The sequence below is a fragment of the Onychomys torridus genome, chromosome 7 (genome assembly GCF_903995425.1).
Source record: "Onychomys torridus chromosome 7, mOncTor1.1, whole genome shotgun sequence".
Classification (NCBI taxonomy): domain Eukaryota; kingdom Metazoa; phylum Chordata; class Mammalia; order Rodentia; family Cricetidae; genus Onychomys; species Onychomys torridus.
The window spans coordinates 112,146,180-112,168,497 of NC_050449.1; the positions used below are offsets into that span (position 1 = coordinate 112,146,180).

The window sequence follows — 22,318 nt, forward strand, 5'->3', positions numbered from 1 at the left end:
ATACCCTCCTGACAGATGGCTGGCTCCAGGCCATATTAAACCACAGCTTACACAACCACCACCAAGCCGGACATTTCAGCCCACTGCCCCAATGAAAGACAAACTGGATGTTTTGTTTATTTATTTGTTAGACACCTGTGACAGAGATCAGAGCTTCTGAAGATGGTGCTAACTGACAAGTCAGGATCATGCTTCAGGTTTGAGCTCTACACCCCAATACTTAGAGCTGGTAGAGACAGATGTAACAAGCTATTTGCTTATTGCAGGTTTTGACTTTTCATTTAACATGCAAAAGAGACATGAAAATTAAATAGACACCTTGGGAAATGTACCAAGAACACAACCTAAGATTTTCATGGGATTTTTTTCCCTTCTCATTCTTTTATATTTACATAATTTGAACTGTATTTCAAGCCTACCATTACCGTGGACGTCTTTTGTGCCCTTTCCATGCCTTTCTTCATTAAACCAGCCCCAATGATTCCTGAGTAGCCTTATCTTAAATCCCTTCAAGCATCATTTTTAAATGAACACTAATATATCACCTCTTTTAGCACAGAAAACAAATGAATGGCTCGTTCAGGGAGTCCACTGCTTGTTCATGGGCTGAGCTATACAGCTCCCCAGAGCTCAGAGGCTGGAGGCTAAGCTGTGAGGCTGTGAGGTAGGGGTGAAGGTGAAGGCTCAGTCATAGTGAACCTTGACCTTGGCCATATCCAAGCTAGACAAGTCTCCATTGCAAAATGTTTGGTGTGATGAGCTTGAGCTGTCTCGTAGCTTCAACTTGATCACCTTCTCCATGTGTTTTCGGAAGGCCCTTTGGATGACAGCAGCACACAGCTCCTCCTCCTTTCTCTTGGTGGTGGTGACAATGGGCTCATACAACTTTCTGAAAGGATTGGCCTCCATGAACTTCTCCTCCATCATTGCCTTCATGGTATCTAAGCCACTAGAGTTCCCGAGGACCCTGGTGGTGAAGGCAAAGAGAACGTCCATGCAGTGGAGCCGATCACCAGTCACCATGGGCAGGTCCATCACTAGAAACTGAAACTTGTTAGGCTTGGCCACACGCAACGGCTCAGGCAGGGCATCGGCAAAGTCAGAGAGGGCCGAGTACTGGATGAACTGTGTTGCTTCGGGATCAAACTTTTCCCAGATCTCATAGAAGATTTCAAAGTCATCTTCACCCAGAGGGTCCTCGCTTTCTTCTGTGGCCGTGTTGAAGTTCTCTAGGATCACGGCAATGTACATGTTGACCACGATGAGAAAGGAGATGATGATGTAACTGACGAAGTAGATTATGGCTATCTGTGGCTTCTGACAGTTGTTTTGGGAGGAGGAGTTGGAGGCTTTGGAATCCAGCATGGGGCTAAGGAGAGCATCCCAGCCAGCTGAAGTGGTTATCTGGAAGAGACAGAGCATGCTGCCTGAAAACGTTTTAAAGTTGAAGATGTCATCGATTCCAGAGCCGTGATCCACTTTGGAAAAACAGTTCATCCCAAAGATGGCATAAATGAACATGACCAGGAAGAGCAGCAGACCAATGTTGAAGAGAGAGGGGAGAGACATCATCAAGGCAAAGAGGAGCGTCCTGATGCCTCGGGCCGCACGAACCAGTCTGAGGATTCGGCCAATCCGAGCCAAGCGAACGATTCTGAAGAGCGTGGGTGGGAAAGGAATGTCACTGTTCTCCAGGCCAGAAACCAAGGTACCTAGAGAGGGAGGACCAGTGAATTCCCAGCATGCACTCCAGTTTTGAACCCAGCCAGTCTTCCTCGGAATCCCACTGGGGCCAACATGGTATCCACACTTAGTCATTTATATCAAAACTAAGAAATGTCCACCGGTGTGTCAACTTGAGAAATAATCTCTAAGGGCCATACAATTATAGATGGGACTTTGGATGGGGGCTGGGAGGCATATGCCATTGAAGACAAGTAAAGAAACTATGGGACAGTTTATAAAGGGTTATTATCTATGTTGCATTTTCTTTTTAGCCACCCATGGGGGCAACACCTACCATGGTTTTCCCTATTTACTTAATGCAGATGGAAAACAGGCCATTTTTTTTTTTTCACACATTGAGTATTTCAGAGTGCATGGAGAAATTTCTGAAGTTTGGCTTAAGCCTTGACTGAGCTACAGAGAGAAATTGTGGAATCCGAGAGAGCCAGGTTTATCGCAAAGGACAAGTGTTTATTGTCTAGGTTCCAATACAGCCCTCTGCAAGTGAGGACAGACTAGCTGCTGTGGGGTTTGGGGAGCTGGAGGGAGGTGGTGGCCCTGAGATGTTCCTCTTTAGTTCACAGCTGCCCACTAAGCTCTCGTGTTTGACATTCTGCTCCCTCTGAGGACACCACTGAGGTATCCAGACTCACAAAGCTTACATATGCAGTTGAAAGACATGTTCTCTGTTGTGGACACTCCAGAAATGGAGTCCCAAACAGAGCTTTGCACAAACTGATGAATATTTGGGCCTAAAATGTCACCCTATTCTTGTCTTGCCTGCTCAGCAGGTAAGAGCCAAGGGGCATTAAGGAGTTTACATTTTGGCCCAAATATTATAGAATGGCTGGAACATGTTTGCCTTGTGTAGACATGGTTTTCCCCTCACTCTGAGGTCATTAGGGATCATGACAGTGAAATGTTTTGCCAGTCTCCTAATGACTACAGAGAACTCACTAGCGGTACCTTATCATCTGAGTGTGTAAAAGTAGTTTGCTCACTGAGCAGATGATCCTAACAAGGTATGATGGCGTCAACTCAGCACCACTGGCCCTTTCAGGCTTAGCCTTAACTACTTCCTGAATTAATCAGGCCTGTATGAATCTGCCCTTTCTCTGAGTACAGTTTTTGTGAACCACATGACTTGGTATTCAAATTAAAATGAGTGAGTCCTATTCACCAATTGGACTGCTGACTCCTAGAGAGAGAGGTTCACTTCTGCTCACACCTATTGGCACTACTGTGAAAGCTGAGGAAGGGGCTTGGCAAGGTGTGGAGGTCAGGTGCTGACTGTGGACACATAAAGGTACATGGAGTTCTGCCCAAGCTAGTGAACAGAATTTGGCTTCATGTGAAGATTTGTCCTGCGCTGGAGCAGAATTTCTAGTAGCATGTGTGACTTGAGTCACCTAGGAGGGAGCTGTTGTATCTCAGAGATATTTCTAGAAGCTGCACAATGCCCAGCACGTCCTGGAAGGGGTGATAGAATGATGACCCCCTTTGCACGTGGGCAGGAGGGCTCGTGGCCACTCCTTTGGGGGTGGGGAGTTTCACTCACCTGATCACCATTCTCTAACTTCTATTGACGTCAATTTCACCAGAACTTGTGATTGGGACTGATTGATAAAGATCATAGGTCTATTTTGCTGCCAATACATGGGTCTATTTAAACTATCTACATAAATCTCACAGCTTTGAACCCAGGCAGACTCTCTGAGATAATCTGCATCACCTGGCAGCAAGAGACACCAAACGCTCAGCTCTAACACCGGTGACGCAGCCTTTCCAAGAAGGGACTGACTCACTCATTTGTGAAAATCCAGCCCTGCTCATCTTTGTTGCTCTCTGAACTAGGAGAAAGCCTCTCGCCGCTGCCCCTCCCCCACTACACAAAGGAAAAAGTGAAGTTAAGTCAGAGTTGCAGCTCACCCCTACACTCAGCACTGGGGAGGCTGAAGTAGGGCTTTAAGTGAGTTTGAGGCCAGCCTAAGCTATATGATGATTCTGCATCAGCCTGGACTAGAGTGAGACTCCATCTTAACATTCCTCCTCACATGAGAGAGAAAGTCAAATTGATGGATCAGTTAAAATTAAACCAGAGGCCCACATAAACTAATGGTTTAGCCATGTGGAAGCATACTTAACATGCACAAGGGTGAGTTTGGATTCTCAGCACTGGAGGGCAAAAGTAGGCGAGAGGGCTGGAGAGATGGCCCAGAGATTAAGAGCATGAACTGCTGTCATTGTACACTTGCTCACCAGCACCCACATCAGGGCTTTACAACCTGTAACTCCAGATCCAGACAGCCAACATCTTTGGCCTTGGTCTCCTTGGTCACCCATACACATAATTTTAAAATGATAAAAATAAAAATTTTCCAAAAAAGTAATAAAGAAAGAAAAACAAAAGAGAATGAAGTATATGATAATAGTTATCTTTCTTCCATTAAGTTTTATGGTTTATGGAGCATGTCTGTGGTTATGAAAAAACCCACTGATTATAGAAAGGAACTTGCTGGTCAGTGGGGTCCAAGCAGTTGAGACAAGTATAGCCCACACCCTGGCTTGTAAACACAGGATTCAGGATAAAGAATAGGGACTGTTTATCATGTGAGACAGTCTTTTGACACCTGAGTGGGAGGCTAGGGAGTCTCAGCGATGCCATGTAGTCCATCAGCTGCTCCGGTACCCTTGTACCCTTGTGGGTTTTGAACACAGGCACAAGCATCGGTACCAATGGACAAACTCCTAAAACCACAAACCTCCCGATGGGGCTCACAGTGGCACAGAAGAGGTAGAATTCCAGTGCACCCACCTGAGATGTCAGGAACCACTGAAAAAACTGTTAGTGGAGAGACTGTTTCCCTTCACTGAACAAGTGAATTCAACTGCATGCACAGTCAAGAAAATGGAAATCATTGCCTTGTGGCAACTTCCCAGCAGGGCATGCCTTCCACAGCCCTCCCCCATTTCCCAGATTCTACATTAAGCCTAATCCGTAGCTCTGTGGAGAAGCCTGACACACTTCCAAAGATTATCTTTAGGGTTTGCCTCTGCCTCGCCCTGAAAAGTCCTGGCTACTGGTTTTACTTACTAATGATAGAAAGAACCACGACCACACAATCAAATAAATTCCAGCCATTGGTGAAGTAGTACTGCCTCAAAGCAAAGATTTTGATGAGACACTCTACGGTAAAGATGACCACAAAGGCTATGTTGAGAATATCAAAGATTTTCTTCACATGTTCGGTCTGGCCTTCAGATTCAGCCATCATGATAACCATATTTAGGACAATAAGACCCAAAATGATGACATCAAAGACTTGACTTGTAACCACGTCGAACACAAAGGCTTGACATTTGTTCTGAGGAGGAAAAAGAAAGAATAAAATTATGCCATTAAAACAACAAAATATGTTTTCTCTTACAATGAAGGCAGTTCCTTGAAATATACACAGACCCCTTTCAAAGGACCAGAAATTCGTAGAGCCTCCCATTGTAACTTTGTTTCAAATTCAATTGGGTGACTGTTTTTATGTGCTTAGGCTTTTCTTTTATTTCTACTTTAAAACAAAAACAGAAATCAAAAATATCCTCAGTAGCAACACAGCTTCAGTGGTGGGATGGACGGTGCTGTGAAGCTGATATAAAACAGCTCATCTAGGCTTCAACAACATAAAGATAAGCCTCAATGTCCATATCTGCATTTACCTAAGAGAAGAATTCAGAGAACATCTACTTGGACAAAAATGGAACAGACATTTCCAAGGCTCTGTTTCCATTCAGGATAATTAGAACTTCAGCAAAACTCTGCATTAAAGCAGATCTCAAATGTTAGTTGTCAATTCTGGTTGGAATAGGCTAGAAAAACAGCATCCCAGCCCAACAGTTGCTAAAGATGGAGGGCTAATTGTTTCAAAGGATGACTGGAGGTGATGTTGAACATGAGTTCCTTTTTTTTTTTTAAGTTTTAAATTTTATAAGATTTATTTTAGCTGGTTGTAGTAATGCATGCCTTTAATCCCAAGCACTTGAGAAACAGAGGCAGGAGGGTCTCTGTGAGTTCAAGGTGGCCTGGTCTACATAATGAGTTCCAGACCAGCCAGAGCTACATAGAGAGACCCTGTGTCAAAGAAAATAAATGTATTGCTCAGACTCTTTGTAATGAACATGCATGTCTAATTTGCCTAAGGACTTGGGTGTATCTTGGTTGTTGTTGTTGTTGTTGTTGTTTTTAACATGTTCTAAGATAACATGTGTATTTTAAAGATCCTAGGGGCCTGGAGAGATGGTTAAGTGGTTAGGAATGTATACTACTCTTACAAAGGACCAGAGTTCAGTTCCTAAGCATCTGTGTCAAGTGGCTCACAACTAACTGCCTTTAACCTCTGCTCTGGGGGATCTGATGCCCTCTTCTGGCCTCTGTAAGCACTGCACTCACATGAACATTCAGACACATTTACACAAATAATTTAAAAACAATAAAAAGAATACTTCCTTTAAAGTTAACAGGAGATTTTTTTTTTTTTAGAAACCTGTGCCCCTCACAATCTTGTATCCAATGCGTGTATTTAGTGTCAGGTGCTCTCACCAGTGGCCTTGGGATGGGTTTTTGAGGCTTTTTGGTTCCTAATTTTTTCATTGCATTGTAGTATTTCTTCTGTTCTTCTGTCATAAAAATGTCTTGGCCACCTAAGTACACAGAGAGATCAACAGCTAATTAGTTACCACTAGATATGTTTGCGAATCAAGTCTGAATTTTTAGAAACAATTTTAAAGTTACATGTCACTTTTATCAATAGTTCATATTCCAAAGGGGATTGAAAGAATATGGACTCAGAGACCAGAGGAAAATTGATTTTAAAATAAGGGATAAAAGAGAAATAAGGTCATTTCAATCAGTTATCGCTCACTTTTTAGAACATAAAGTTTACACTTTCTTTATATAATCTTTTAAAAAACTAAATACAGTTCAGCTTGCATAAATTAAAACATAATAGAAAATATGCTATATTAGACTTCTCTACTAGTGATTAGCAACAAAAACCTTAGAATACAATCCTATAGAAGAGGAAGGAGATGCAGCGAAGTGGAGTAAAGGAGGAGGGGTGTGACTAGAGCTCATTACAGACATGTATGAACATGTTAGTTATCATGAACCCACAATCATATGCACAGACAACTGGGTGAAATTTTAAAAAGAGAGAGAAAATGCTCTAAAAATAGTACTGAAATTCTCTTAAATAATTAATGTAACATTTCTACTAAAAGTTAATTAAAATCTTCCCAGAACAATTCTTCAGAAAAAACATATGAGTTTTAAATATTTTCACTACTAATAAGGAAAATAAGCTAGGATTTTCATTTCTAGAAATTTATGGAACAAAAAAATCTAGAAATATCACATGAAATAGAACAGAATTCATTAGAACATGTAACTGAACATTTTTTTGGAGAAAAAAAAGAAAAGAAAAGAAAGTGTCCAGACTCTGAAAATTAAGAGATAAGAAACAAAATGGTAAGTTTGTCCCAAAGCCACTACTGGAGGCTGGAGAGATGGTTCAATGGTCAAGAGTGAACTGCTCTTGCAGAGGACCTAAGCTTGGCTCCTTGGCTCCCAGCACTGACATCAGACAGCTCACAACCATTTGTAACTCCAGCTCCAGTGGATCCCATGCCCTCTTCTGGCCTCTTCAGGCACTGCACTCATGTGCTTGTGTACACACACACATACACACACACACACAAATAACATCTTTTTTTTTAAGGGAAGAAAAGTGTCCCTGGACAATGAAAGCCAACAAAAGACTCAGTTCCCACTAGCAGTAAAATGCTGCTCTTCTCCAATCATTTGACTGCAGGCTTGTATCTACTGAGATTGGGTTTGAATTTTCTCATGTGGACCAAGCTTATACAGTTCTAAAAATCAGCCTAGTTACCTGGTTGCTTTTGGATGTAAAGTAAATCGTATTCATTATAATAGTGTTAGCTTGACTTCTTGAGACTGTAATACATATGCTTGGGATAAAGACAATGAATAATGTGTATATTTAAAATATTTATTTTTGTTTTAAATTATGTTGTGTATATGTTTGTGTGTGGGTATGTTAATGTGAGTGCAGTTGCCTACAGAGACTAGAAAAGGGAATCTAATGCCCTAGAGCTGCAGTTAAAGAGAGTTATGAGCTGTTCAACCTGGATGCTGGAAACCAAACTCTGGTCCTCTGCAAGAGCTATGCATGTTTTTAGCCTCTGAGCTATCTCTGTAACCTCCTACAGAAATTTTAATTTTTCATCATCTCCTGTGCTCTTGAGGCCAAGTTTCTCAGTGTAGAAAAGAGAAAACACATCAGAAAAGTGGGGAAATGAACCATTAGACACCTATTTCTACATCTGTATTTCCTTGTAGCTTTGAACTTGAAGTAGAGCTCTCTCTCTCTCTCTCTCTCTCTCTCTCTCTCTCTCTCTCTCTCTGTCTGTCTCTCTCTGGAAAGATCTAGAAACAATGACAGTGCCTGTACCAAAACATGGTTTTGAAAACCCCCAGCATTCATGAACAAACTGGCTGATACAGACAGAGGGGAAGAGGGTCCACCTTAAACCTGCATCTTCCTGTCACTCAGTCACAGAAATGCTGCCAAGCAAAAGGGTCTTGTTTAATCTAAATCCTGATTTGGGCCCAAAACTTTAATATAAAGAAACAACTAAAAAAGGTAAAAATTAATAAATCAGGAAAATTAAAGATATCTGTGTTTACATTTAAAAAAAGTCAGTGATCTCAGGTGAAGAACTTAAGGCTGTGTCTGCCCAAAGAACTTAGAAAAACAAGGCCAAATCAGGAGATGGGAAGAGATAAAGTGGGTCATGGCAGCAATTTATGAAATGGACAGTAAGAAAAGAATGCAAAGAAGTGAAGAATCTGGGACTTGGTTCTTTGAAAAGATAAACAAGACTGAAAAACTTTTAGTCACTATTAGTCTCTCTAAGATTTAAAAAAAACTCATTAATAGAGCTAGAGACATGCACACCACATACAGAGACACAACCAAAAAAAATTGCCAAAATGAAATTCATTATTTTATATACTAACTTAGAAAAATAAAGCCACACATGGTAGGTAGCTTGTGTATGTAATCCTGGTAGTTGGGTGCTGAGGCAGAAGGATGCCAGCCTGGGCTATCCTGTGAGTTCCAGGCTAGCCTGTCTCAAAGTATCAACAACAACAATGATAATAATAATAATAATAGCAGCAGCATTGACTATCTTACTAAAGAAAATTAAAATGGCATGACACCTGAATAGAGTCAACTTTTTAATTTGAAGAATTCATGTGAAGTTTTTTGGGTAATGTAGTGACCTTGTTGTGGTTATGTTTGAAACCGGACATGTGGGTGTAAGCAAGAGGGCTCAGCTGGTAAAGGAGCTTGACTCTGCCTCACAAGCCTGGAGACCCGAGTTCAATCCCTAGAACCCACATAAAGATTGAAGGAGAGAACTGATTCCACAAAGCTGCCCTCTGATTTCTACATGTTCCATATACCCCAGTATACTATGCACATGTACATATAGTAATAATAAATGACATTTAAAAACAAGTTTGAAAAAAAAGTTTGAGACCAACCTGGGTTTCATTGTGAAACCCTGTCTCAAAAAAATAATCAATACAAAACAGCAGACCAAAATTTAACTCTTCCTGGGACTGTTCTTTGTTTTTCTGTGATTAAAAAAAAAAGATATGTTTTGAAATATTTATGATGAAATGAACCCCACAGTAGGAGTCTGTGGGGTGTCTCTGGCAGGAGGATGTTCTGCAGTAGTAAATGTTACGCTGGGTGCTGTGTGTTTCAGGTTCATTCTAGAATATTCTTATACACTTGAAATTTTCCAAAATAAAAAATAATAATAAAACAAAAAGATGCTGCGGTGTGATCCACAAAAGGCTTCCCAGCTGTGGGGTTAAGTCAAAGCTGCAAGGCTGACCTCCAAATTGCTGGTATTGATTGCAATCAGGAGGAGGACTTCCTGCAGATGCTGAGCTTAGTCAACAGCAAAGTGCTGTTCAGATGAATCAGAAGAGGCCAATGGAAAAATATAGAAGAGCCTCAACATAGTTATAACAACCAAAGAGCAAACGCTGAGCAGAGGGGCTGGGAAGCACCTTGTGTTCTCAAAGAAAAGAAAGCCCAAAGGGGGAGTTTGATTCCACAAAAACACTCAAGTCTCTAAGTTAAAAAAAAAAAAAATGTTAACGCAAAAATGTAGGAAGTGGGGAGGGAGGATGGGTCAGTGAATGAAGTACTTGGTGTATAAGAATGAGAACCTGAGTGTGACCCCTGAGACCCACATAAAAATCCCATGGGGCAGCCAGGCGGTGGTGGCGCACGCCTTTAATCCCAGCACTCGGGAGGCAGAGCCAGGCAGATCTCTGTGAGTTGGAGGCCAGCCTGGACTACCAAGTGAGTCCCAGAAAAAGGCACAAAGCTACACAGAGAAACCCTGTCTCGAAAAACCAAAAAAAAAAAAAAAAAAAAGCCCATGGGGCTGGATGTTGTGGCTAAGTGGTAGAGCACTTGCCTAGCATGGACAAGCCCATGGGTGTCATCTCAACACTAAAACATGCAAAAGCTGAATGTGGCTGCACATGCCTGTAATCCCAGCACTGGAGAGGCAAATATAGGCGAACCCCTGGGGACAAATCAGTAAGTTCCAGTTCAATGAGAGAGAGACTGCCTTAAAAAAATAAGGTGGAGGGACACTGGGAAGATCCCAGTGTCAACCTTCAACTTCCACATACATGTACACAAGTATACAAACACACACACAAACACAAACACACACACACAATGTAAGAAGAAAGTCACAAAATAGACTTAGTAGATTGGATATACATAAGGAAAAAAAGGATGACAATTTGTCTTTAAAATAGCCAAAAGATGTGAACAGAGGGTCCTTGCTAGTAGTTAAGACCACTGGTCTATAACAAGGCATGAACCTCACTACTGAGCAAAGAAAGGAGCAGAAAAGCATGAGACACTTTCTGCATCTGTCTAGGAAAGAGACTGTAAATGAGCAGACTGTGAGACTCAGTGCAAGGCAGTCTCCGTCTGGAAGGTCCCCGGGTAACATCTCTAATGTTTTCATTACAGGAACTTATACTAAGAAAATAATCCGAGATAACCAGAATTTTAAGAATGTTTGTGATTGGTCAAGCCAGGAAGAAATGTAGAAATGTCTTAACCTATGAAAAAGAGACAAACAATCAAGAGAAATCATAGTCTATAGTTTAGCTCCTGTGTGTGCTTGTGTGTGCAGAGGCCAGAAAAAGACATGTGTGTCTTGCCCCTGCCCTCTCCACCTTCTTCCCCCGCCCCTACCCTCTCCACCTTCTTCCCCTGCCCCTACCCTCTCCACCTTCTTCCCCCGCCCCTACCCCCTCCACCTTCTTCCCCCGCCCCTACCCCCTCTGCCTTCTTCCCCTGCAGCAGGGTCTCTCACTGAACCTGGAGCTAGGCTGGAAGCCAGCAAGTCCCAGAGGCCCTCTTGTCCCTGTGCCCCTCAGCACTAGAGTTACAGGCATGTGGGAGCTGTGCCCAGCCCTTTACATGGGGATAGGATTTGAACTCAGGTCTTCATAGTTGCACAGCAAACATTCCTACCCACGCAGTCATCTCTCCAGCCCTGAACATTCTTAAAATGATTTTATAAAATAGGCTATGACTAATGAGCTCATACACCTCAAAAGTAAAAGTATAAGATAATCCCAGTATATATATGATTAAGAAGTTGGCTGGAGAAATGGCTCAGTGATTAAGAGCACTGGTTGCTTTTAAAGAGGACCTGGGTTCAATTCCCAGCACCCATATGGTGGTTCACAACCATCTGTAACTCCAGTTCCAGGTGATCTAACGTCCTCTTCTGGTTTCCATGGGTACTACACACATGAGGTACACAGGCATACATTCAGACATACCAGTACACATTAAAAAAAATTTTTTTTTTGTTTTTTTAACTGAAGAAGATTATTCCAAATTATACCAAAATGGTGAGGCATTGTCTAAAGTAGTCATCATTCGATGGTTGATGTAGAGGAATCTAAATTTTCTTTTATTTTTCTAATTGGCAATGTCAGTCCAGAGCTCTAGAGGTTTTCAGGATCAGAAAAAGAAATATCAGATTGTTACTGTCTGGGTGGGAGCCTGCCTAGCTTGTCTCTCCCTGTCATCTGTTAGAGCAGCTTAGGGAGACCTCCTCAAGCTGGAGGGAGCCAGGACACAATAACTCAGAGAGGAAAGCCTTTTCTCTTTATTGTACATAACAAAATACTCTTGAGATGTTGTTGATATATGACTGCAATGTCACACATGCTGATCACGCTGGTTACTAGTCTCTTCTCGGCCAATTAGCAGCAGCCTGAAACTCAACAATAATCTGAATTAAGACAGAGCTCAAATGCCATGTCTGAGCAGAATCCAGATTCCCTGCCCTTAGCTTTGAGAAGACTACTCTGGTCTTCTCCAGGCTAGAGAAAGTAGGATCCCTGGCTGCTCTCGAGCAGATCGGAATGGCTGCCCTGAACAGCCTTCTACATGAGAATCACATTCCCTCAAAACCTTGGCAGAACTGGGTGAAACAGCCCAGCTGGGCCAGCATGCACACTTATCTTTTTCTGCTGCTGATTGAAGTTGTCAATAATAACACCAATGAAGAGGTTCAGGGTGAAGAATGAGCCAAAGATGATGAAAACCACGAAGTAAATATATGCAAGGTAATTCGCCTCAAAGTTCGGCTGCTCATCTTTCTGTTGGGGACATTTTAATAAGAGAAAAACAATTATTGAAGAAAATTCAAGCCACCCTAGCTGCTTTGTCCAGAAGACCTGAGTGGATTTCCCTGGCAAGTTAACCACATAACGTCTTGCTGGCAGCTGTGAACCGCTGGTCACCCCTGGTTTGGCCCCTTGCTTAGCTCAAGGCGAACAAAGTGGGGGGATAGAAGGCTGGATGTTAGGGCTTTTCTCCCAAACAATGAGAAGCATTAAAGGATGAAAAGAGGGGAGGAATGTGGTGACATTTGTCTTTTCAAAGTCTCCCAAATGTCTGTTTGGATACGCCATTGAGGATGTCCCAGCACTGGACACATCCACCTTAAAAAGAGATAACCAGACTCCACAGCTGTTCCACACAGCCCAGATGTTGACACTCTGCCTGTGGCTGTGTCTTCTCACACATGGCCAGCACCTGGCACACCTTCTGACAGTATATTCTCAAGACACATGAATGAACATGCAGATGAATAGGTGAGTGAGTGAGCTCCTATGTGGTCAAAACTGATGACAAGCATGTTTTCCCAGCTCAGAGCATGCTTGAAACCACTCAAGATACTTCTCAGCCAGGTTTCTCACTCCATCGATCTATCTATCTACCTAAGTACATGTATGTTACACATGCATCTGTGTATGCTTGTTCACATGTGTTGTGCATGTGCTTTTAAATTTTATTTATTTATTTATCTACCTGCCTCTCTCTCTCACTGTGTGTGTGTGTGTGTGTGTGTGTGTGTGTGTGTGTGTGTGTATGTATGTATGTATGTATGTATGTATGCATGCGTGCACGTGCCATAGTATGTATATGGAGACTGGGACAACTTGCAGGAGTTGGTTGGTTCTCTCCTTCCACCATGTGGGTCAGAGGGATCAAACTCAGCTTAATGGCAAATTACCCACTGAACCATCTTTCCAGGCCTTGCTAACTTAGGCAGAGACTCTCATTTGAACCCAGATCTCACCAGTATAGCTAGTCTGTCTAGCCCACTTGCTCCTGAGCTCCCATTTCCACCTTCCAAATACTGGAATTATAGGCAGGGAATGTTCCCATGCCAACCCAGCATCTATGTGGATTCTGGGGATCTGAACTCTGGTCCTCACTCATACACACCTATCATACACATAAACAATAAAAATTTAATTTATATATGACATATGTAATTATGTGATATAAATATTACAATAAATTATAATATTAACAGCTAAGTATCTACTATTAGCTTTGGCCTTTCAGGAATAAGGCTTATTAATATACTGAGAATTAAGCTAGGTGATTTGTGGCTGTGCATTATCTGCATATAAATGCCAGTCTGTGAAACTAAGATGAAACAGCCATGCATACTCTCCTTCTTCAGTGCTGCATCTCTTCTGTTCCTGCATCTCCCAGCCCACCTGTCTGCAGCCCTCACCTCCTCTCAGGCATCAACTCTGAGCTTTCCCAACACAGTAACCACACGTGTGTCATGATAAGAATCTAAGAAAACTCCCCCACTGGTTCCATTCTTGACTCAATTGTCTGTTCACTGTCCAGCTCCGGGGAACTCCCTTCCCGTCCATCAACTGAACCAAATGAGGATCAGGAAACAGACTAAGACTGCTGAGTGCATTTCCAGCTTTGGGACTCAATGCTCACTTCCTCTTTCACTGAAACTCCACAGGTGGCGTTCAGCACCTTTACTCTCCAGTGGGTCTGAAGCCATGAGAAGTTACTCCTTTGCTGCACTTTAGTTCAGTCTTAATGCTTCCCCACAGTTAAGACAGGCAGACTTTGAAAGGTGGTTTCCTGCTCTCCATCACTTGGAGATGAGCTAGAGGAAGTCGGGGTACTATGATGCTTAGTCTCTGTCAGCGTGACACAAACTAATGTCACCTGGGAAGAGGGGACCTCAACTGACAATTGCTTCTGTCAGACTAGCCTGTGGGAAAGTCTATAGAGCATTTTCTTAATTCCTAATTGATGCAGGAGGACCCACCCCTAGGCAGGTGGACCCAAGCTATATAAGGGACATGGCTGAGCAAGCCAGAGGAAGTGTGCTAGTTTTACATCAACTTGACACACACCAGAGTCACTGGAGAGGAGGGAGCTGCAATTAAGAAAATGTTTCCATAAGATGGGGCTGTAGACAAACCTGTAGGATGCAGCGAATTGTGGGTGGTGCTCCCCCTGGACTGAAGGAGGGGTGGTCGTGGGTGCTGTAAGAAAGCAGGCTGAGAACACCATGGGGAGCAAGCCAGTAAGCAGGACCCCTCTATGGCCTCTGCATCAGCTCCTGCCTCCAGGTTCCTGCCTGGCTTAAGTCCCCATATTTGTTTCTCCCCTTGATGGACTGTGATATGTAAGCAAAACAAACCCTTTTCTCCCCTTTTGGTCATGGAATTTCATCACAGCAATGGTAACCCTAAGAAGAACAGGAAGTAAGCCAGTTTTTCTCTGGGATCTCTGCTGTGGGATGTTCTGTATGTCAAATGTGCTGCTCTGATTGGTTAATAAATAAAACACTGATTGGCCAGTAGCCAGGCAGGAAGTATAGGTGGGACAAGCAGAGAAGAGAATTCAGGGAGGTGGAAGGCTGAGGCAGAGACCTGCCAGCCACATCCATGACAAGCAAGATGTAAGGTACTGGTAAGCCATGAGCCACGTGGCAAGTTATAGATTAATAGAAATGGGTTAATTTAAGATAGAAGAAGTAGATAACAAGAAGCCTGCCACAGCCATACAGTTTATAAGTAATATAAGCGTCTGAGTGATTATTTTATATGTGGGTTGTGGGACTGTGGGGGCTTGGTGGCACCTGGAGAGAAGCTCTCCAGCTGTAGGTCTCTGCTGCAGTTCATGCTTCTGGGTTCCTGCTGTGAGCTTCTGACCTGGTTTCTCTTGGTGATGGCCTTTAACATGTAAGCCTAAAACAGACAAAACCCTCCTCCTCCCACAAGTTGACCAGAGTTCTATCACAGCAACAAAAATCCAGGACACGTGTGATTCTCTTGTTCCTATTAGGAGCCCCATCTCCTAAATGGACGCTTTTCATTTCTTCTCTTGCCCTGCGGAGGAAATGTTGGACTCTGGAATACTGGGTGCCAGACTCAGCAGAATACATTAGAGCTTTTCTTATCAGGCAATATCTATACCATCATTTTGCCTCCAGAAGATCAAGACAGAGGATCTGGAATAATAAAGCCATCATGCAGGAAGCTTGGGGCTGTCTGTGTTCTCATATCATCTCTGGTTTGAGCATAACATTCTAGAACATAGTGAGACATTGACTTACCCCTCTGGAATCCACAGCAGCATTCATAATGTCCAGCCAGCCCTTGTATGTTGCCTGAAACAGAAGTAGAAAAACAGACACAGCTGTAGACTTTTTTCATCGACAGATGTGTACCATGCAAAAGCTTGCCAAACCCTGTGGGCAGGTGTCCATCCTGCCCCAGAGAGAGTTCCTCACAAAAGCACAGTAGGAAGGATGGGGGGGATGTTGTACATTTTCTCTTTCTTCTTCATCCCCCAAGACTAATGATTTTTAAACACAATAAATTTCTACACTGTAGGTTGCTTGAGAAGATCCAGGTAAGAGTCTTTCTGATAGCACATGGTTGTGCTACCTGCCTGACACCTGGCTGCTGCAGCTTGAAAAGAGAGCTGTTGACAATGTCACAGCCTGCACCACAGGATCCTCCTCTCTGGCAGGTGTTCTGAACAGCAAGCAAGATACCATAGAAGACAAGGCAAGCCAAATAGACCCTGAAAGGGGTATTACTATGTGTGATGGCTGATCTTCATTGTCAACTCGACTGGCTATGAAATCACCTAGGAAACACACATTGGGGCATGTGGTAAAGGTGTTTCTGAGGAGGTTTAATTGAGAGGTGAAGACTCATCCTGAGTGAAGGTGGCACTATCCCACAGGCTGGGGGCCCTAAGTGAGTAAAAAGAAAAAGGTGATCTGAGAGCCCAGATCCATCTTTTTCTGTTTCACTTCCTGAGTGCAGAGCCAGTGTGACCAGTGACCTCACATTCCTACTGCCACATCTCGAGAATTCTCACCACCACATCTTCCCCACCTTGATGGTCTAGTCCCTCAAACCACGGGCAAAACTAACCTGCCTTGAGTTGCTTTCGAAAGGTGCTGTGGTTAAATGAGAAATGCCCCGCCTCAGGCTTGTGTTTGAACACTGGGCCCCACCTGTTGGCGCAGATATAGACCTTAAGGAGGTCTTGTGAAAGAAGTGTGTCACTGGGGACAGACTGAGATTTATAGCCTGCCTCCCCTCCTGTGTGCAGATGAAATGTGACCAACCAGCTTTTGGATCCTCCCCACCACACGTTCCTCTGTGACGGACTGGATGCCCGTTGGAGCTATAAGCTAAAATAAACCCTTCCCTAGCTTGCTTTTTGTTGGGTGTTTTAGTATAGCAACTTAACAGTGGCTAATATGTCAACTAGTTTGTCAAAGAAATGAGAAAAGTAATGAGACTAGATACTCTCCATGAAAACTAATCCCCGAAGATGCTCTCCCACCCCCATGCCACCTCTAAGAATAGGACTAGAATCCAGTCTCAGTGGAGTTACTATGTTTTTAGTGACTGATCAGTCTTCCAAGTTTTCTCTCCCCAGATTAAGACAGACCCACAGCACTTACCACTTGCAGCAAAGCGAGGTAGGCATTCCCCACATTGTCGAAGTTGACTTTTGGGACCTCCCACAAGTATTTGCTACCTTCACATTGGCTTCGGTTTTGGATTTTGGTGTGACTGATGTATTTATTTATATCTGTCCCATTAATGCATCTTCCAAACTTCCCAGAAAAAAAATTTACTCCCAGGATGCAAAATATGAGCCAGAAAATGAGACAGACCAGCAAGACATTGAGAATTGCAGGTATGGCACTGATGAGGGCATTGACCACAACCTTAGGGAGGCAAGGCAAAGGAAAACGTAACAGGCAGGATACCCCAAAAGCTCTCCATCTTCCCAGGAGGAACCCAATGTGCAGGACTGAACCTCCAGAGTTACTTTGTCTTTACTATGATCATCCCTCTCCCAGCCCATAATGAGCTTTGCTTTCTGCTCATATGCCCAACAAGGATGACCTCAGAAGTGCCCTGTGAAGATGACATTAAATACACAGGCATGTCTTTCCATAGGATGCTGAAGGGAAGGCAGATGCTGCCTTGGCTGTCAAGAGAGAGCCCACAGCACAGTCTTTTCTCTACTTTTCATAGTCCAGGCCCTGGTCTGGTTACATAGGACCCCAGGAAAAGCTTAGGAAAAGCCCATCCTGTTAGTTAAGTTTCCACCCATCCACGTACCTTCATTCCTTCAAACTGAGACAGTGCCCGCAAAGGCCTCAGTGCTCGCAGAGTCCGGAAGGATTTCAAACTTGGTAAGTTCATGAGACTGACCACAGATACCTATGGGAAGAGACACTGCTTGGTGAGGACAGTTGCCTAGGCAGCCAGAACTGCCAGTGCAGGTTCAAAGGTTCGTTCTCTCTCTCTCTCTCTCTCTCTCTCTCTCTCTCTCTCTCTCTCTCTCTCTCTCTTTCTTCTCTCTCTCCTCTCTCCTCTCTCTTTCCTTTCTCTTTTTCTCCCTTAGTGTGATACATGTATGTGTCTGTCTGTCTGTCCAACTGTGTACCTGTGGGGGGGTGCAATGTGGAGACCAGAGGTCAACTTGTGGTGCTTTTCTCAGTTTCTCTCCATCTTATTGAGACAGGGTCTCTCACCGAACCTGGAGCCAAATGGACTAGAATGACTGGCTGGGGAAGCCAGGTGTACACCTGTCTCTGCCTCCCTGGTTCTGGGATTGCAGATGTGTGCTACTATGCCTAGGTTTTAACATGGATGCCAGAGATCCACACTTAGGGCCTCATGCTTACATGACTATCTCTCCAGCACTATCAAGGACCCTACTTCTGAGATGTTAAGTACAGCGACAAACCAGGTCCTGCTGGAAGGGCAAGAGCAGTTGCAGTGAGAGGGATACGTTTATGTCATTTGAGTCACAAAAGACACTGAGAAAACTGGTGTAAATTCAAGGAAACCAAATGGCCATGACATAGACACACAGGATGAGATCATAAGTCAGACTGGGCAGGAACATGTGTGGGATGGCTAGATCACAGAATTTGTGATCAACACTAAATAGTTCTATTTAGATAGTAGTAAAGTGCCTGCCTCCCAAGCATGTGGACCTGGGGGTGGGTCCCCAGCAGCCATGTAAAAAGCCAGATGTGGAGGCACGTGCCTGTCACTCTAGTGACGGAAGGTAGAGACAGGAGGATCCCCAAGGAGACCAGCTAGCTAGATGAACATGGTGAAGTTCCAAGCCATGGAGAGTTCCTACCTCAAATGGAAGACATCTGAGGACAGACACCTGTGGTTGACCTGCCAGCCATGTGTAGGCTATGCACATGCAAACCCTTAGGTGCACTCACACAAATACACATGCATGTGCATGCATACCCCCCCAAAATAGAAATAAAACATGTTTTAATGCATCATTTTTAAGTAACATTTTTATTTTGTTGGGAGAGTATTTAAGCAATTTCCAGCAAACTCTACTCTGCTTTACCCTACTCAGAGAGAAAGGACAGTGAAGGGGGGCTGTTCTGGAGTGCCAAAGCAAGGCTCTCATATGGGAGGGAACGTCCCATGGGGACATTATGCACCTATCCATCTGAGCCTCAGGCTAGTTTCTGTTCCATCAGATTTGGAGATAGTAATCAGATTCTCACACTAAAACAGCCATGATCTTTTCCACTCTCAATCACTGTTCAAGGGGGCAGGTCTTCTAGTGTGACTTTGTTTTTATTTGTATTTTTTCCTGACTGGCATTGATCATTCTGCTCTTTTCTGAGACCTCCATTAATGTATAATGTATATAATTTATATATAATATATACAAGTTGTATATATTATACAATTTATATTATATACCACCATGGTATTAATATACAATTTGCTACTACTTCCCCATTTTTTGTATGTATGTGAGCACCTGCACTCCACCACACATGTAGAGGGCAGAAGACAGCTTACAGGTGTATCTCCTCTCCTACCATGATCTGGCTCAGTGCTAGCACCTTCACCTCATGCGAGAACTCGCTGGTCCATGCTAGTCTGATTGCTGTGGAATATCACAGGACACAGCGCTCATATTTTATGGACCTGTTCTCCTTTGATGAATAGCTAGGCTACCTACTTTTCTTTGTTATAAGGAATACCATAAGCTGACAGATTTGTGTGTTTTTCTTGGGTATATATCCAAGAGTTTCCATTGGCTCTATAATAGGAAGTGTCATGCCTAGATTATAAATAGGCACTATTTGTAATTTTATCAAATACTGCAAAACTTTCCCTATAATGTCTTTCCCAATTAAATTGTTAGCAGTGATTAGAGATTTTAATTTCCAATACTCTTCTTGATACAGTGTCACTTAATTGTAAAAAAATGTTTTTCAATCTGAGTGATGCGAACTTTTACTTTCAAATGCATTTCTGTGCTGACTCATGAATTCAGACTGCAATCATTCACACATGTACAAATGCCACCCGGGTTTCTCCTGTGTCCTTTGCTCCTTCTCACCTTTGGGTGTCATTTTCCTTGTGATCTATATTATATATTTGATATATATACCTGTCATGTACACAGCAAATACTAAGTTCTAGGGTCTAATTTGTCTTTAATTATAATTTTAGCGCTGCCAAGTAGAAAAATAGAAGCTTTACATTTTAATGGAGTTGGACTTACTTACTTTTGTGTTTTAGGTTTGTGTTTTTCTACTCCAGAATTATTATAAAGATCATTATATGGACTATTTTAAACATTTTTCCATTTATTAATTTATTTGTTGGAGGAGGGCATTGTGTGGAGCTCAGAGGTCAGAGGACAATTTGCAGGACTTGGCTCTCTCCTTCCACTATACAGGGATTGAACTGGGGTCATTGGGTTTGGTAGCAAAGCACCTTTATCAGCTGAGCCATCTTAATGGCCCCCCGTTGTACGTAATCTTGATTGATTTGTGTGTAATCTTGGTGGTTTTCATAAGAATTCCACCCATCCCGCAACTCCTCCGCTCTTGTAGGTTCAAATGCCTGGTCACCAGGGAGCAGAACTGTTTGGTAGGATTGTAAGGATTCGGAGGTGTGGCCTTGTTGGAGGAAGTGTATCACTGGGGGAGAGGGGCTTTGGGGTTTCAAAACGCATGCCATACCCAGTCTTGCTCTCTCTCTCTCCCTGCAGATCAGGATGTAGCTCTCAGTTCCAGCACCATGCCTGCCAGGCCTGTTGCCATGCTCCCCACCATAATAATAATGGTCTAAGCTTTCAAAACTTTAAGCAAGCCCCCAGTTAAATGTTTTCTCTTATAAGAGTCACCACAGTCATGGTGTCTCCTCAGAGCAATAGGACAGTGACTAAGACGCCTGCTCTTCACAGATGAGGAGACGGGAAGCTCACAGGACCAGTTCCTAGTTTCAGTTATGGAGCTGAAGAGCCATGAAGCTGGGAGTTTCCTACCGCAGTCTACACACTGTCAAGACCAACCCTGGGCCTCACTGGTGGATTGTCTTCTCTGTGACTCATGGGCACATAATTATAAATTTATGGTATGCTGTTTACATCTGTTAGGTTTTGTTCTGTTTATTTTCTTACCAGTATTGCCTTGGGTTGAACCAGCAATCCCAGCAAACAGAAGGTGAAGCAGGAGGATCAAGGTTCCAGTTCATCCTCAATTACACAGAGAGTTTGGGGCTAGCCTGGGCTACATGAGACCCTATCTTAAAAGCAAACAAATAAGGGTTATGCTTGTCTCATTTGGATAGTTTGCAGTTTCTTTCTTCTAGTCTTCCTAACAACTTGATTAATATTTAATTTATTAAAACATAGTAAAACTTGCCTGTATAAACCATCTGGGTCTGTTGATTTTTTTTGACACTGTGGCTTTAGACTACTGTTTGATATATTTAAGAATTGCTGCTAGATTTATACTATCTATTTTGAATTTGCTAAATTTAAATTATTTATAGGCTTCACTTGTGTGTTTTCATCTTTATGTGCATGCACACTGTACATGCGCATGTGGAGACCCAGAAGCCAATGCCAGTGTCACCCTCAGCCACTCTCCACCTCATAAGTCTCAGCAAACCTGGAGCTCACCAGTTTGGCTAGTGAGAACCAGGAATCCTCCAATCTCTATCTGCTCAGAGCTGGAATTATCACTCCATGTAGATGTACCTGGCTTTTGTGCATGGGAGCTGGGGATCTGAACTCAGATCCTCATGCTTGCACATCAAGCACTTTGCCAACTGAGTCACCACCCCAGCCCCTTCCCTACTTTCAAGTAGAGGTGGAGTCAACATAATGGTGGGAAGAATGTATGTGTTAAAGCCCTGCACCCTAGAGTGAGACTTCCTAGGTTTGAATCTCACCTCTACCACTTCTCACCAGGTAGTCTTGAATAGTTCTTAGCCTTTCTGAGTCATTTTCTTCCTCTGAATACAGGGAAAATAAAAGTCCCTTCCACAGAGGGTGACTATGACAAGAAGGGGGAAGAAGACATTTGGCACGGGTGGCAGAAAACGTGGCTGTTGGAAGATTTTTTTTTCTCTAAACATAACATGATGCCATATTGGGTTTGTGCCTGGTAGCCATGGCAACTAGAGTAGACAGGTAGAGTGCCAGCCAGGTCTGTGGAAATGCAACTATGGGCATTCCCTAAGGGATCGAAGAAGGGAGACACGGAGATGCTTGGAGCAGTGTTTTTATGA

At 43.2% G+C, this 22,318-nt stretch overlaps 1 protein-coding gene across 1 annotated transcript in view; it reads right to left on the minus strand.

The window, feature by feature from the left end:
- Window positions 1-684: 684 nt before the first annotated feature.
- The window catches only part of Scn11a (sodium voltage-gated channel alpha subunit 11), a 70,079-nt gene continuing 48,445 nt past the window's right edge, over window positions 685-22,318 (minus strand). The window contains exons 20-26 of the mRNA XM_036193066.1: window positions 17,858-17,959; window positions 17,188-17,457; window positions 15,817-15,870; window positions 12,382-12,523; window positions 6,317-6,417; window positions 4,820-5,090; window positions 685-1,712 (exon numbers count right to left, since the gene is read on the minus strand). Coding sequence (XP_036048959.1) covers window positions 685-1,712; window positions 4,820-5,090; window positions 6,317-6,417; window positions 12,382-12,523; window positions 15,817-15,870; window positions 17,188-17,457; window positions 17,858-17,959 — 1,968 coding nt within the window. The remainder of the gene's footprint in view (window positions 1,713-4,819; window positions 5,091-6,316; window positions 6,418-12,381; window positions 12,524-15,816; window positions 15,871-17,187; window positions 17,458-17,857; window positions 17,960-22,318) is intronic.